Below are 14,989 nucleotides of genomic sequence, written 5' to 3'. Positions count from 1 at the left end.
CTTGTTTCTAGGCAACTGATACCAACAAAACAGGTGCTAAGTGTGTGCATGTTGCTACTGCTGTCAACATTTGAGATATTCACAACCTAATTTTAAAGAAGATAATTAGTCATGTCTTGGAGTAACGTTAGCCATTGCTAAGCAGTAGTGAAATGCTGAAAGAGAATCACAAAGAGAAATCTGGCAATTCAAGAGGGAGAGCAGCTGGTGAGTCAATTCATGTAACGTTTAGCTAGCTAAGTCATATAGTTAGCTAGGCCTTATCTTCTCAACAAGTAAAATCAACCCCTAATCAACCATTTCTTTGGGGGTATAATTATGCATAGGTTGCAAATGGCTCCGCATCCTCACCCTGACCCTTTTCTTTTATTGGATAAAGAAGTGATATTGGAAAAACTCCCACCTGTGAAGGACCGCTCAAGAGCTTTGCATCACCCTTTGAAACATCAGACCAGCCTTCGAGAGCAACCATTTGAGGATCATAGACCAAGGGAAAGTACTGCCATGAATGAATGGCAGCAACAGTATTCCCAAGAGACATTTCATCAATCCAAATATTCCTCCCAAGGCAGAACACATAACTCAGCAAGGACAAAGTATGTTTACCCTGAAGAACCAGGTGATATTGTGTCTGGGAGGAAAGCAGATGGAGTGGACAAGGCATTTTCACTGAAGCCTGTTTACCATAAAAGAACTTTAATCATAGATAGGTTGAGTAATGACGAGGTAGCTTGTAAACCTAATGAGTTTCAAAGACTCCCTCCGTATTTTCCCTCACCACCACATGATCACTCAGAGTATGATAGAAGAAGTGGCATAATAAGCCACAGAAGACCTGCTGAGGATCCTTCACCATCATTGGAAGAGAACACAAACAGCAGAAGGGTTGCTGGGTACAAACGATCAAAGGGAGAGCAGCAGAGGCTGGATTATGAGCGGAGGATGGCAAGGAAAATTGAAATGGATAAACTAATACTCCAGGAGAAGCTGTTGAAAACTCAGGAAAAAGTGAGAGAAATGCAGAAGAGGGAGAGAACTGTCTCAGGTGATAACACGAAGAGGGCAGAGAGGCATATTAGGAGACCAGTGGAAAGAGAAAAGGAGTGGATCGAGAGCAAGGTGTCCTCAGCTGAGCAGAGAAGGGAAAAGGAGAGAGTTCACGAGATGGAAAGGAGGGAGAGGTTGATTATGAGGGATAAAAGCCGGGAGGATATTGAGTGGCAGAGAGAGAAAAAAGAAGAGTTAAATAGGGAGAGAAGAGAGAAGAAGAGGGCACTTGCAGAAGAGTGGGAGAGGTTGGAAAGAATGGAAAGGGAAATTGTGATCAAGCCAGAGTGGAGTAGAGACAGGAGGGTTGAGAAGGACCTAGAGCAACAGAGGGAGAAAAATGGAGAGTGGAGCAGAAGGGCTAGAGAAAGGGAGAATGAAAAGGATACAAATTGGGAGAGGGAGAAAAGATTTGAGAGGAATAGGTGGGAGAGGGAGAAAGTGAAAGAGAGAGAACAAAATAGGGAGCAGGTTGAGAAGAAAAGAGACTGGGAGAGGGAGTATAAGTGGGAAAGGTCTTCTATAGAGAGGTATGTCTCAGCTGATGATAAGAGGAAGGAGCGTGACATATTTCGTAGAGGGCTGGATCAGGAGGGACAGCTTAAAACTGCACATAGATCAGTGCCAGGGAGCCGCAGTAGCATCAATTGTAGAAAAATATCTCGAGAAGCTTCCCACACATCACCCTCAGTTCACCGCCAGTCAAGTCGGCTACTGCAAGTGGAACTCAGCCCAGCGGAGAGTGTTGACAATGCTAGCCTCCAGCTCATCCCTTGCACAATTTGCCACAGAAAATTTGCTGCAGAGAGGCTAGAGAAGCACCTTCAGGTCTGTGAGAGGATGCAGCACTCCAGCCGCAAAGTCTTTGACTCCTCCAAGTACAGGGCCAAGGGAACTGACCTGGAAGAGTTCATGAAAACCAACTCAAGAAGCAAGTCTCCTGAGGTAAGAGTTTTCCCCACTTTCTTTAACTTGAGGAAATAATGGTATTTTTCTCGTTTCTCATGCCATTTCTCAACCCTGGTTAATATGATTTTGTTGATTTACAGCTAAAGAAGAGCAACTGGAGGCAGAAACACGAGGCATTCATTCGTAATCTGCGCCAAGCCCATGTTCCAGCAGCAGGTGCTTTGCAGCCCCAACCACCTATCCAAGACAATGATGATTATGTGACCTGCCCTCACTGTGCCCGCCGCTTTGCCCCTGGGCCAGCAGAGCGACATATCCCCAAGTGCCAGAACATCAAGAGTCGCCCTCCACCTCCCCGCCAACGCCACTGACAAAACCAACTCATTTGCAATGATGTTTATAAAAAGCATTCAAAACTACATTTTACATTTGAGTCATTTAGCAGAAGCTCATATCCAGAACGACCTACAATTAGTGCATTCATCTTAAAACAGCTAGGTGAGACAACCACATATCTCAGTTATAATAAGTACATTTTTCCTCAATAAAGTAGTGGCATTATTTAATAAACTTTTTTGAAGAGGTAGGGTTTCAGATGTTAAAACTTAAGCCCTGATGCAATTTATATGGAATTTGTTACCTAAAAGCCTCTGCATTAACTTACATTTTTATAGAGCAAAATGTACAGGTATGGCGTTGTGGTTTAGTATGAGAGTATTTAGTATAAAATAACATGTTTGTTAGAGTATAGTTTTTACACATTTTTCACACTGCCTTTGAAGTGGGGGGAACTAAACTATTTAGATGTCATGCCTAAATTGTAAATACTGTAGAAATACAGTATTAGATACTGCCGAACAAGATTTATGACAGTCTGCAAAAGTGTTAAAAGAAAATGAAAACCAACGATAACAATTGGTGGATTTTGAAGCACAAAAAAATATATATATATTTTGCTTTGTCTATAGTGTTCGCTTCATTTCAGAATTCATCTGAAGCATAAAACAAAGGTGCCTCTATGAATGGTGGAACGTAAGACCACTAACAGTACACCCACTACATTTTATGTTGCATAAGGTAAGCTAAGCCACTGGAAAAAAATTGATTGCAAAAATAAACAGTATAGGTGTAATATTTCAACATTAAACAAACTGTATAAAAAGCATAGCCTATTCTTTTTATTTATGCACAAGTCATCAACACAATTTTTGGTTTAAGAGTATGCAAAAGCACTAAGGATGTTTCTCTTGCACTGATAAAGGAAATTCCAGGGTTGTGTACTGTATCAATTAACTGCACACCAACCAAGAGTTGCAAGCTTATAAGCTGTTGGTAAAGGACACTTAAAACACATACTGTACACACCACCCAGAGTAAACAAATACACAATGTGAATATTACACTTTTCTATATTCTAGGAAGAGAACTGTACAGAAGGAAGATTAACCATAAAATGACAATTTCCTCCACTTAAATACTAGTTAAAACAAATTCAAGGTTATCATCTTAAGGCAATAAAAATAAGTGATTGTCTATATTGAAATCAGTAGTTTGAGTTCTGTAAAAGTGAACCTCATACACCATTTTTTTCAGATACAGAACAGCAAGCTGATCATCATATGAAATACACAAGATTGTAAATACTTAAATGTTAACACTAAATACTTCTTTGGTAAATTAGATGTAAGAGAGACAATATTTAGTATACCTTTGGCTATTTGAAATAGTATTTAGGCTTTTTTTAACAGCATCACATATGAAGAACAGGGCTCAGGGCTTTTGAAATGAAATTAGCAAAAAATAAGTACTTGAAATTCACATTGGAACATACTTTTGTGTATATATAGTGTATGTGTACACCCCTTCAAATTATTCGACAGTCACAAGACGGGACTTCAAATAGGCCTATGGCACATCAAGGGAACTGTAGCCTACTGTTCAGATGGGTTAAATGGAAACTGACTGTAGGTCTGTAACCTCAGTTTTAATATTTATTGCAGCAAATTGACACAAATGTACATTTTGACTCGACAACAGGAGTGAAGAAATACGATTCATTTATTTCATCATCTTGAGAGAATGTGAATGTGCAGTTAGATACCATCTGTGGGGGTGCTATCTTTATCAGAATCATACAAGCTGATTGTATTTCCACCACATAAAATACACATCCAAACCAAACTGAAATCTTATCAGAAACATGTTTGGTTTGCTCTGCAAAAGAAGCAGAGATGACAGAAAACTTGACCGATGTCAACTAAATTGAAGCATTCCTTCTATCATTTATGACATTATTCTAGTGAGCAAGTGTTTATTTAGTCTTCTAGGGCAACATAATGACAGAAGAGAAGCTGCATGCATCTAATTATAGACAAGTTGATTAACAAATAGCCTACTAAAATGTCAGAAATTATAAGAAACAAATTATGCAAAAAACAATCCTCCACCCCCTGTCAAAAAACCTACCTTCTGACTGTAGCCTACAGCGCATTTTCTATATTTGTGGGTTAGGGTCAAGTGTGGGGCCTCAGATTTTCACTTAATCATATATAAAAAAATTATTTGCAATTGTGAGCAGGGGCAGATGAACAAACAGCTGACCCGGGTACCACTAGTCTATAGTGAGTAATGCTTACCTGCTTCTGGAACAACTGGATCGCTGCCTCTTGGTCTCTCGCAACTGTAAAATAAAATGGCAACAACTACAGAGAAACACAGAGCAAACACAATCAACTGCACCAAAATACTGTCTCAACTAGCCTTGTGCTGTAACAATGTGTGTAAGGGGTTATCTTGCACTTACCTCTGCTAACTCATTGCTTGCTCTGTAGCAGTTGGTGCCTCCCCTTTTACAGGCTCCTGCCTCCTCCAACCCGTTGACCCCATCACAGCCCATACGAGCGGTCTAAAGAAACAACACTTGGTTAGGTTGAGACATTAGCATGGGGATGTAGTCAGGTGCGTTTGTCATAACCGAGAGGCCTTTCTCAGTGGCGGCAGCAGCGGTTGCAGCCTTCACCTCCTGCAGCTCATCATAGAGCAGTGTGACGCTCTCTGAGAAAGGAGCCAGCGGGCCAGGTATGCAGCCTCTGGAATCATCTGGCATTGGGATGAACTCTGCATCCTGTAGCTCCTGTTAGAGAGGATGGACAGGGAGGGACACCAACATTCAGTGGCCATAACCCTCTCTGTTCAGGCTTTTATTACGCTTGTTGTTTTGAGTACAAAACTGGCGCAGCCAGACGGGGCAAGAGCTGTCGCCAGTCTGGTTCGTCAGAGACGTCATGGCTGTGTAATGAGGGTCATATGAAGGGGACCAAGGCGCAGCGGGTAGAGTGCTCATTTCTTAACTTTAATGAAGACACTTAAACAAAACAACAGCCAACAGTTCCGTCAGGTACACTTGACAAAACGGAAAACAACTACTCACAAAAACCCACGAAGAAAAACCCCTACTTAAATATGATCTCCAATCAGAGGCAACGAGGATCAGCTGCCTCCAATTGGAGATCAACCCAAACAACCCCAACATAGAAATAGAAAAACCCTTACTTAAATATGATCTCCAATCAGAAGCAACGAGGATCAGCTGCCTCCAATTGGAGATCAACCCCAACATAGAAATAGAAAAACTAGAACTTAAACATAGAAATAGAAAACATAGAAAACCCCAAAACACCCGTCACGCCCTGACCTACTCTACTATAGAAAATGACATCTTACTAGGGTCAGGACGTGACAGGCTGTCTTGATGTGTTGCTCGTCTGTGTCATCCTCCTTAGTGCCCCCCAATCGCCCTTCATGTAGCCCTGTCTGAGCCTGGCTCACTCTCCAGATCCACAGTGGAGGTAGAGGCCTGGCCCAGGCCTTAGTGTGAACCGACAAACACCAGGACACACCATGTGGTCAGTACATTACCACACTGGTATAAAACTATTGACCTGTTCAGATTGTGAATGTAATGATAAAGTAACCAGCGAGACCATGGCCATCTTACTTACCACTGCCAATTAAAAGTCCACAGCTGTTTGAGCAGAGTTGAGAACCTTTTCTGTAAACAGGGAACATAATCTCAACTGTATTTTTCAATCAATTATTAGCTGGTGTTAGAACAGAAGTTAGTGGCTAACCCATGGTGAGAATGGTGTGCCAGCCGCGACAGGAGAGGTCTGGCACATGGTGGAGGGAGCCTAAAATGGGTTGTGGTAAAGCATTCCCAGGCATCTGTTTCCTGCTTTTCCCCAGGCAAAGATCTGATTGTCTGAAAGAATGAGAGATTTGCCTGTATCCTTCCAGAACCTAAACAGGGAATCTACCGGTATTCTCCATTAGATTGAGTCCTACTTTTGTAGGTCAGAGCAGAGGACTCCCTGCTAACAGAATAAAGCGAAGAAGAAAAAAAAGCACCACAACTTTAAGCTGCATATACACATTAAACAGCATATTCAACAACATGCTGCAACAGAGAATGTTGAAGTTTAGTTGTTTTTCTGACCCTCCGTGGCTGCGATGGTGAAGCCATCTCCGCAGGACACTTTGCTGACCACCTCCCCCCCCCCCAAAAGACCCCAACAAGAGCTGGATGCCCTGGTCCTTCTTGAAGTCCTTCACACCAAGCTGACCATAATTTTTGCAACCAAAGGTCATCAGCCTGCAAGGTCAGAGTTCAGTCAGAACCATGTCTTTATATAAAATTCTATATACTTTCAATTGAGGATCAGAAAAAAAAGAGGAGAGTCTGGTAGCTGTACCGTTGATGGCAGCAGTGTGGGTCTTCCCAGCGGAAATTACTTGGATCTTATACCTGGCCAGCTGCTTGACCAAAGTGAGAGTAGTGGTGTATGGTATCCTCTGGAAGGCCTGATATTGAAGGAAGAAAACTTAAATTCTCCACCATTAATTGCATTATTCCTTATTTTAAAGCAATGAGAAGAGCCTGTGAGTGGATCCTAGTATGTTGAATGTGATGCTGTACCTCTCCAGGAAGGTTTGAGGCCAGAGACTCCAAGGTTCAGATTGTTGTTCCCACAGGCCAGGACTTTGCCAGACTGTCAGAAGGTTCCGTCAAGGCCACAGAGGAGATAATGGCTCCTTTGGGTATGTCCACCTGTGAACGCCAGACGATACAACATTATGCTTCCTATCGATTTAAATGGTGGATTCAAACACATTTTCATTCATTTGTCTGGATGATAAAATTGAGACGTCATTGCCCCATTCCCCATGAGCAGAATTAAATGATATGTTCAAGTGCTCTGCTGGAAACTAGAGGGCAAAATCTTACTTGCATGAGGGAGTTAAAGTCATCCTCACAGTCCAGGCCAAGACTGAGGAAAAGGCCAACTTCATAAATGAATTATCTCCATCATCATAGCTCCATCTACTGGCAAGATAAGGTAGGACAATGGATATGGAGCTTTAGGGAGGCATGGTGGTAGACATACAGTACTGCTGTGTAGCTCAGTATACGCTGTTCTGGTACATACCATGCTCTCCACAGGCCCAGGACTAGATGTCTCCCCTGTGGGTCAGCACCACCACATGGTTGTCTGCACAGGACACCTGCCTGACAGGCCACTCCTCAAAGAATTCCAACAGCACAGGCTCTAGCACCTACAAGCCCTGCTCTTTCGCCACTCCAATACAGCTGTAGTAGTCAGAACCAAACATGTACATTTGGTCCTCATCTGAAACGAAACACATCAACAGTATGTTGTCAAACTAGACCAAATCTGTTTGAATTGTATCTGTGTTGTAAAAAAACAGAAACAGAGCCCTCCCACTGTAAACATCCTATTCTACTGGATTAGTGCTCCACACAGGCAGACCACTCACCAGTGACACAGGCAGACCACTCACCAGTGACACAGGCAGTGAAATCAGCTCCACAAGCGACCTGACGGATGGCCTTTCCCTGCAGCCTCTCAACCTTGCGTGGCTGCCGATACGAGGCCTGGGCCCCATGGCCCAGCATCTTGGACACTATAAAATGAAATCACGACATCAAAAGGGCACATGTTTAATCAACAAAAACAACTTGAAAGTGCTTGAAATGTTTTTTCTGCCTTGGACTTACAGGAACATGGTACTCACAGCCCAAGTGTGCAGCTCTTTCTCCACGGTAACCACAGAAAAGTGGGTCTCCCCTGAACACACATGCTGGCCACTGCTTTCACCCTTAAAGGCATCCAGTTTCTGGGGTGTGAAATTCTCCTCCCCAGAAATACACCTCCCTAGAGCGTGTTGTCACTACAGCAACAGGGCTCTCAATTGTGTTGCTCAACCTACTGTTTGGACAAGTCACAAATTAACTTAAATATATATCATTTTACAAATACCACATTTGCATGATTAGGTGAATGTGTTGAACATACTCGCATTACTGAGTTCAGCAAGGCAACTCTATCCTCAAGCTCCCTGAAACAAAACTAAATGTAATTTAGTCCATTAAAACAGCTGTTTTGATGATATATCTTACTATACCTATATCTAAGCAATCACACCATCTTCTCTATTCTCTTTCAGACATCCCATCACATTTTCTCCCCACTTCAGATTCAGAGAGAGGAGAGGATTGGCTGGTCCAGAATCTCATCAGCTGTGGGTCCGTTTTCTGGATCCTGCAAATAAATGTATCAAACATCACATTTGTTACATTAGCATCCATCACACATCTTTCTACATGTAACAAATCCATTGTCATGTCTTACATCAACTGATTCTCTACACATGTACGTTTTGTAATGATGGCAACAATAAAAAACTGAAACGATAGTATGCTGTACATGTTCTGACCACAGCATCTTCCCCCAGAAACCTGTAGCTACAGCAACTATCCTGATCTAAGCACTCGTACACCAGCTTGATCAGCGAAGAGGAATATACTTCAGAGTTGACCTCCATGGTCCAGTTTCCCTGCACCATCTTCACACACAGGTTCGGTGGCTTCTACATAGACAAGCAGCAGCATACAATCAGAAATGCATCAAAGTGACATCAATAGAAAGGGGACCTTCATAATCAGCCAATGCCATGTTTTTACATGGTAGAAAACATGACAAAAGCAGGCAAATGTGTATTAATTGCAAAATGGGGTAAAAAGATAAGCAGGACACATACCGTAGCATCAAATGTTCTGTGAGAGTTAAGACTTCAAAGATGACAGGCCATCGCCCAGATGTCTGATTTGAAGTTGTCTCCTGAACTGTGTGAAGTACATGTAGGGTAGGTAGCAACACATCTGCCACGTTGATCCTCAACACTGGAGCGCCCCAGGGGTGCGTGCTCAGTCCCCTCCTGTACTCCCTGTTCACCCACGACTGCATGGCCAGGCACGACTCCAACACCATCATTAAGTTTGCAGACGACACAACAGTGGTAGGCCTGATCAATGACGAGACAGCCTATAGGGAGGAGGTCAGAGACTGTTTGAATGTTAAATGACGAGACAGAGGCATGGATGCGAGTAACCAGTCTTGTTCAGTATTTTGCAATACATCCGGGTATTTCAAGCACACCGGTAAAACACTGGAGTTGCAGTAATTAACATTTACCAACAGATGGCATCACTGTGCCATCTTACACCCATAACAGAGACCTGGCCGGGTGGTGCCAGAATAACAACCTATCCCTCAATGTAACCAAGACTAAGGAGATGATTGTGGACTACAGGAAAAGGAGCACCGAGCACACCCCCATTCTCATCGACGGGGCTGTAGTGGAGCAGGTTGAGAGCTTCAAGTTCCTTGGTGTCCACATCAACAACAAACTAGAATGGTCCAAACACACCAAGACAGTCGTGAAGAGGGCACGACAAAGCATATTCCCCCACAGGAGAATAAAAAGATTTGGCATGGGTCCTGAGATCCTCAAAAGGTTCTACAGCTGCAACGTCGAGAGCATCCTGACTGGTTTCATCACTGCCTGGTACGGCAATTGCTCGGCCTCTGACCGCAAGGCACTACAGAGGGTAGTGTGTACGGCCCAGTACATCACTGGGGCAAAGCTGCCTGCCATCCAGGACCTCTACACCAGGCGGTGTCAGAGGAAGGCCCTAAAAATTGTCTAAAACCCCAGCCATAGACTGTTCAAGCTACTACCGCATGGCAAGCGGTACCGGAGTGCCAAGTCTAGGACAAAAATACTTCTCAACAGTTTTTACCCCCAAGCCATAAGACTCCTGAACGGGTAATCAAATGGCTACCCAGACTATTTGCATTGTGTGGCCCTGTTTATCATATATGCATAGTCACTTTAACTATACATTCATGTACATACTACCTCAATTGGGCTGACCAATCAGTGCTCCCGCACATTGGCTAACCGGACTCTCTAGCTATCCATACGGGCCGTCAGACACAAATAGCACTGCTTGTGGTCACAATTAGCTGTACACTCGCTGCTACCCCTTTTCACGCCTGCCTCCAAACAGAAGTCATGTCCCTGTGGCAGAGTGAAGAGCCATGGATGGAGCTGACTACAAATACAGCAGGCTTAGGTACACACAGGGAGAGATATGTAGACTACGCCCACAAAGGGACAGAACAACCACACTGCTCTGTACTTGATTTGGTTTGAGTATCCAGTCTGTCCACCAAATCTGTTCACTGAATGTGATCAGCATATGTGCTCTAATAGCTCTGTAATCAGCTCTGCAGTAACTATAATGGCTGTGTGTTAACTTCATTCAGCACTACGTAATTGAGATCTACTTGGTCAACATAGCACCAGAAAAGCACAGCTTTCAAGGCTAATACTTAAAATGTTATCACCCAACTCTATAAGGTTTGTTTTAGTTAGGAAGATATTCAGTGTCTTGATATCCCTTCAAGAGAAGAATAAAATAGGTCAGCAAAAACAAAAATGTGACCAGACCTAATAATGAGGACTTTTGTATTCATAACCAACACAGCTTACATGTAATACAAATAATCAAAGCAGCTCATAGCACAATCATTGAGGAAAGTTTGGACCCAACCCTGGAATTTACCTGTGCAGGATACCAGCCTTATGAATGTGAGCCACTGCAGAGGTGACTTGGTACAGGTACCATATAACAACCTAGAGGAATTTAAGATGTTTTAGATATTAAAAACTGGCAGGGAAAATATATAGTTGAATGTTCACAATTGTTCTTATCTAGAACAAAGTCAGAGCCATTGTGTGTCTCTAGGTACAATACACCCTTACATCATGTTGTGTTTCACTTTCATACCTCCTCAGTGAAGCGTTTCCCCTTCTGTTGGTTGATTTTATCAAAAAGATTTCCTCCTGAAATTGAAAAGATAGTGGTCATTTTATATTGCTATTGTAACTGCCAGAACATTACAATTGGGGCAATCATATTTCAATTGAGCCAATATCATTATCCCGTCATACAAAGTATCACGTTTAATAAGGACACTTAATAACACAGCTTTAATATCCCATGTGTATTTCATACAAATACACCACATTCAAGTGTTAAGATGATGCCATATCTCACCATCTCACCATTCAAGCTCAATGAGCAGAGTGTCCTTGTCCATGAAATGGTTGAAGTAGGCTGTTGATGTTGTTGTGCTGTAGGATGAAGAGGATGCTGATCTCATTTGTGACATCTTTATGCTCTTTATCTGAGAGGCAGTTCAAGTCAACCTCCTTCCACACCACCAGAGAGTTGTCCTGTAGAGTGATTGACAGGGGACAGACAGAGAACAGACAGAGAGAGGTGAGGATGAGATCAGAAACACACTCACTTTGAAGGCTACAACAAATAACAGCCCAAGAGACCTCAGGCAACAAGACTTCACTGCAATTACTTACTCAAAGTTAAAATATTAATGTTATCCCCCCCCCCATTGTGTGTTTCTGCTATTATAAAATGTAATCGAGTAATAATAAGATAAAATAGGGTATATCCCTAATAATGTACTATACATGATGTAGGCTCTAATCAAACAAACTGTTCTTTCAGCAAGTAAACAAAGGTCTGACATTTACAAAAGGTTGTCGTTTTCCTGTTGGGATCAAATAAATACTAACCATGTCCTCACACTATTACTCTTGAGCAACGTGAATAATAGCAATTTTGTCAAACGGCTCGGGAATGTAATGGATCTTCAGCTCTCTCGCAAGCCTTTCTCATTGGGGTATGAAAACTAAAGTAGACTGGCCATCTCAGAGGCTACTGGCCAGGTTTGGTGGGAGATTCACTCAGCATGCAGGAAAAGCTATTGTAGATCACTAATAAACAGGCCTAATAGGTCAATTAACTTTGTGTGTACACTGCTCAAAAAAATAAAGGGAACACTTAAACAACACAATGTAACTCCAAGTCAATCACACTTCTGTGAAATCAAACTGTCCACTTAGGAAGCAACACTGATTGACAATAAATTTCACATGCTGTTGTGCAAATGGAATAGACAACAGGTGGAAATTATAAGCAATTAGCAAGACAACCCCAATAAAGGAGTGGTTCTGCAGGTGGGGACCACAGACGACTTCTCTTTTCCTATGCTTCCTGGCTGATGTTTTGGTCACTTTTGAATGCTGGCAGAGCTTTCACTCTAGTGGTAGCATGAGACGGAGTCTACAACCCACACAAGTGGCTCAGGTAGTGCAGCTCATCCAGGATTGCACATCAATGCGAGCTGTGGCAAGAAGGTTTGCTGTGTCTGTCAGCGTAGTGTCCAGAGCATGGAGGCGCTACCAGGAGACAGGCCAGTACATCAGGAGACGTGGAGGAGGCCATAGGAGGGCAACAACCCAGCAGCAGGACCGCTACCTCCGCCTTTGTGCAAGGAGGAGCAGGAGAAGCACTGCCAGAGCCCTGCAAAATGACCTCCAGCAGGCCACAAATGTGCACGTGTCTGCTCAAACGGTCAGAAACAGACTCCATGAGGGTGGTATGAGGGCCCAACGTCCACAGGTGGGGGTTGTGCTTACAGCCCAACACCGTGCAGGATGTTTGGCATTTGCCAGAGAACACCAAGATTGGCAAATTTGCCACTGACGCCCTGTGCTCTTCACAGATGAAAGCAGGTTCACACTGAGCACGTGACAGAAGTGACAGAGTCTGGAGACGCCGTGGAGAACGTTCTGCTGCCTGCAACATCCTCCAGCATGACCGGTTTGGCGGTGGGTCAGTCATGGTGTGGGGTGGAATTTATTTGGGGGGCCGCACAGCCCTCCATGTGCTCACCAGAGGTAGCCTGACTGCCATTAGGTACCGAGATGAGATCCTCAGACCCCTTGTGAGACCATATGCTGGTGCGGTTGGCCCTGGGTTCCTCCAAATGCAAGACAATGCTAGACCTCATGTGGCTGGAGTGTGTCAGCAGTTCCTGCAAGAGGAAGGCATTGATGCTATGGACTGGCCCGCCCGTTCCCCAGACCTGAATCCAATTGAGCACATCTGGGACATCATGTCTCGCTCCATCCACCAACGCCACGTTGCACCACAGACTGTCCAGGAGTTGGCGGATGCTTTAGTCCAGGTCTGGGAGGAGATCCCTCAGGAGACCATCCGCCACCTCATCAGGAGCATGCCCAGGCGTTGTAGGGAGGTCATACAGGCACGTGGAGGCCACACACACTACTGAGCCTCATTTTGACTTGTTTTAAGGACATTACATCAAAGTTGGATCAGCCTGTAGTGTGGTTTTCCACTTTAATTTTGAGTGTGACTCCAAATCCAGATCTCCATGGGTTGATAAATTGGATTTCCATTGATTATTTTTGTGTGACTTTGTTGTCAGCACATTCAACTATGTAAAGAAAAAAGTATTTAATAAGATTTTTCTTTCATTCAGATCTAAGATGTGTTGTTTAAGTGTTCCCTTTATTTTTTTGAGTAGTATATTTTGCTCTGACAGAACAGAGGTGTCTGCGTGCGTGAATGATAGAAATAGTGCTTGACCTGCTTATCTCTGTCTGCTTCACCAAATGCCCCTTTTCCAAGGATCCAGATTGGAATGTAATGTAACTTTTCTTCCTTGCCTCTGTATACTGACGTCAATCGCCCACTGGCGAAAGATTCACTGACAGAATATGAATTTAGTGAGGCGAAATGCCTTTCATTGTCTTTGAGTGACATTTTGAGTATAATAAGCAGCAAACAACTGTAGGCCTAATAATTGCGAACTATTCACAAATTAATTGTGTAAACAAACTCCTTTTCATTTAAAATAACATTTGGGGGGAGTAGAATGTACAGAGAACTGCTATACATTGTATCAGTAAAAGCAATCATCTGTAATGAATACTCAGGGAGAAAAAGGTGTAGATTCACGAGCAGAGCGCGGCAGGTGTTTATTTCACCTTCGCAGAATGCAGGAATCGTGGTCACAGGCAGGCAAAGGTCATACAGTAAGTGAATCAAAACTAGGACTGAAGGCTATACCTGGTTCTCACAAACGCGCTAGGAAAGGGCTCAGTAGAGTCAAAACGAACAATACCTCACAAAGGCACAAACAGAATGAACTGAACTAAATAAGGAGCTGATGAGACCAGGTGAGTAACTAACACAGGTGAAATCAATGAACAAAAATGAAAGACAGGACTACATTCAAGAACACAACGAAACAGAACACAAGGTTGACTAAGAAAATAAATACAGAATCTTACATCATCATATTTACGACTGCTTCAAAAACATTATCCCACAGCAATAGTGTGCAACAATGTTGTTGATTTGCTAGTTACCAAGTTACTTGCAAATATTTTGGCCTGGTCTTTCGAAACCTTTGGACGTTGTTAATGCGCAGTAATACAATAACCATCTCCCCTGATCTCTGATAGTAGATATCTTCTTTTCTGTATACATTACTGTCTCCAGTTTAAACACCCACTTTCCTAAATTTACATTTTGGAAGCTGACTGTGCCACAGCACAAGGAGTCCATCTTTTTCATTTCTATGCATTCACTAAAGACCCGGAAACACTCAAGTTACTAGTGCTTAGATCTGAATGGTGGTGCAGCGCAAAGTCTGTGGGCAGAAGCAAACTTCATAAATCTTTATTTAGACTGCGTTTCTGTAGATCTCAGGGC

General features: G+C 43.1%; 1 protein-coding gene and 1 pseudogene across 1 annotated transcript; one reads left to right on the top strand and one right to left on the bottom strand.

Moving 5' to 3' along the window:
- The first annotated feature begins 13 nt into the window (after positions 1-13).
- On the top strand, positions 14-2,375 carry zc2hc1c (zinc finger, C2HC-type containing 1C). The gene is made up of 3 exons (XM_029713517.1): positions 14-207; positions 380-1,992; positions 2,097-2,375. Exons 1-3 carry the CDS (start codon positions 153-155, stop codon positions 2,325-2,327), a joined length of 1,899 nt encoding a protein of 632 aa, XP_029569377.1. The 5' UTR covers positions 14-152; the 3' UTR covers positions 2,328-2,375.
- Positions 2,376-3,299: 924 nt separating this feature from the next.
- Positions 3,300-14,035, bottom strand: LOC115162659 (serine/threonine-protein kinase Nek9-like; annotated as a pseudogene).
- Between the last annotated feature and the right edge of the window lie 954 nt (positions 14,036-14,989).

Source organism: Salmo trutta, chromosome 25, assembly GCF_901001165.1.
Source record: "Salmo trutta chromosome 25, fSalTru1.1, whole genome shotgun sequence".
NCBI classification, from domain to species: Eukaryota; Metazoa; Chordata; class Actinopteri; order Salmoniformes; family Salmonidae; genus Salmo; species Salmo trutta.
The sequence above is the reverse complement of the archived record's forward strand: the minus strand, read 5'-3'. Positions and strand labels throughout refer to the sequence as shown.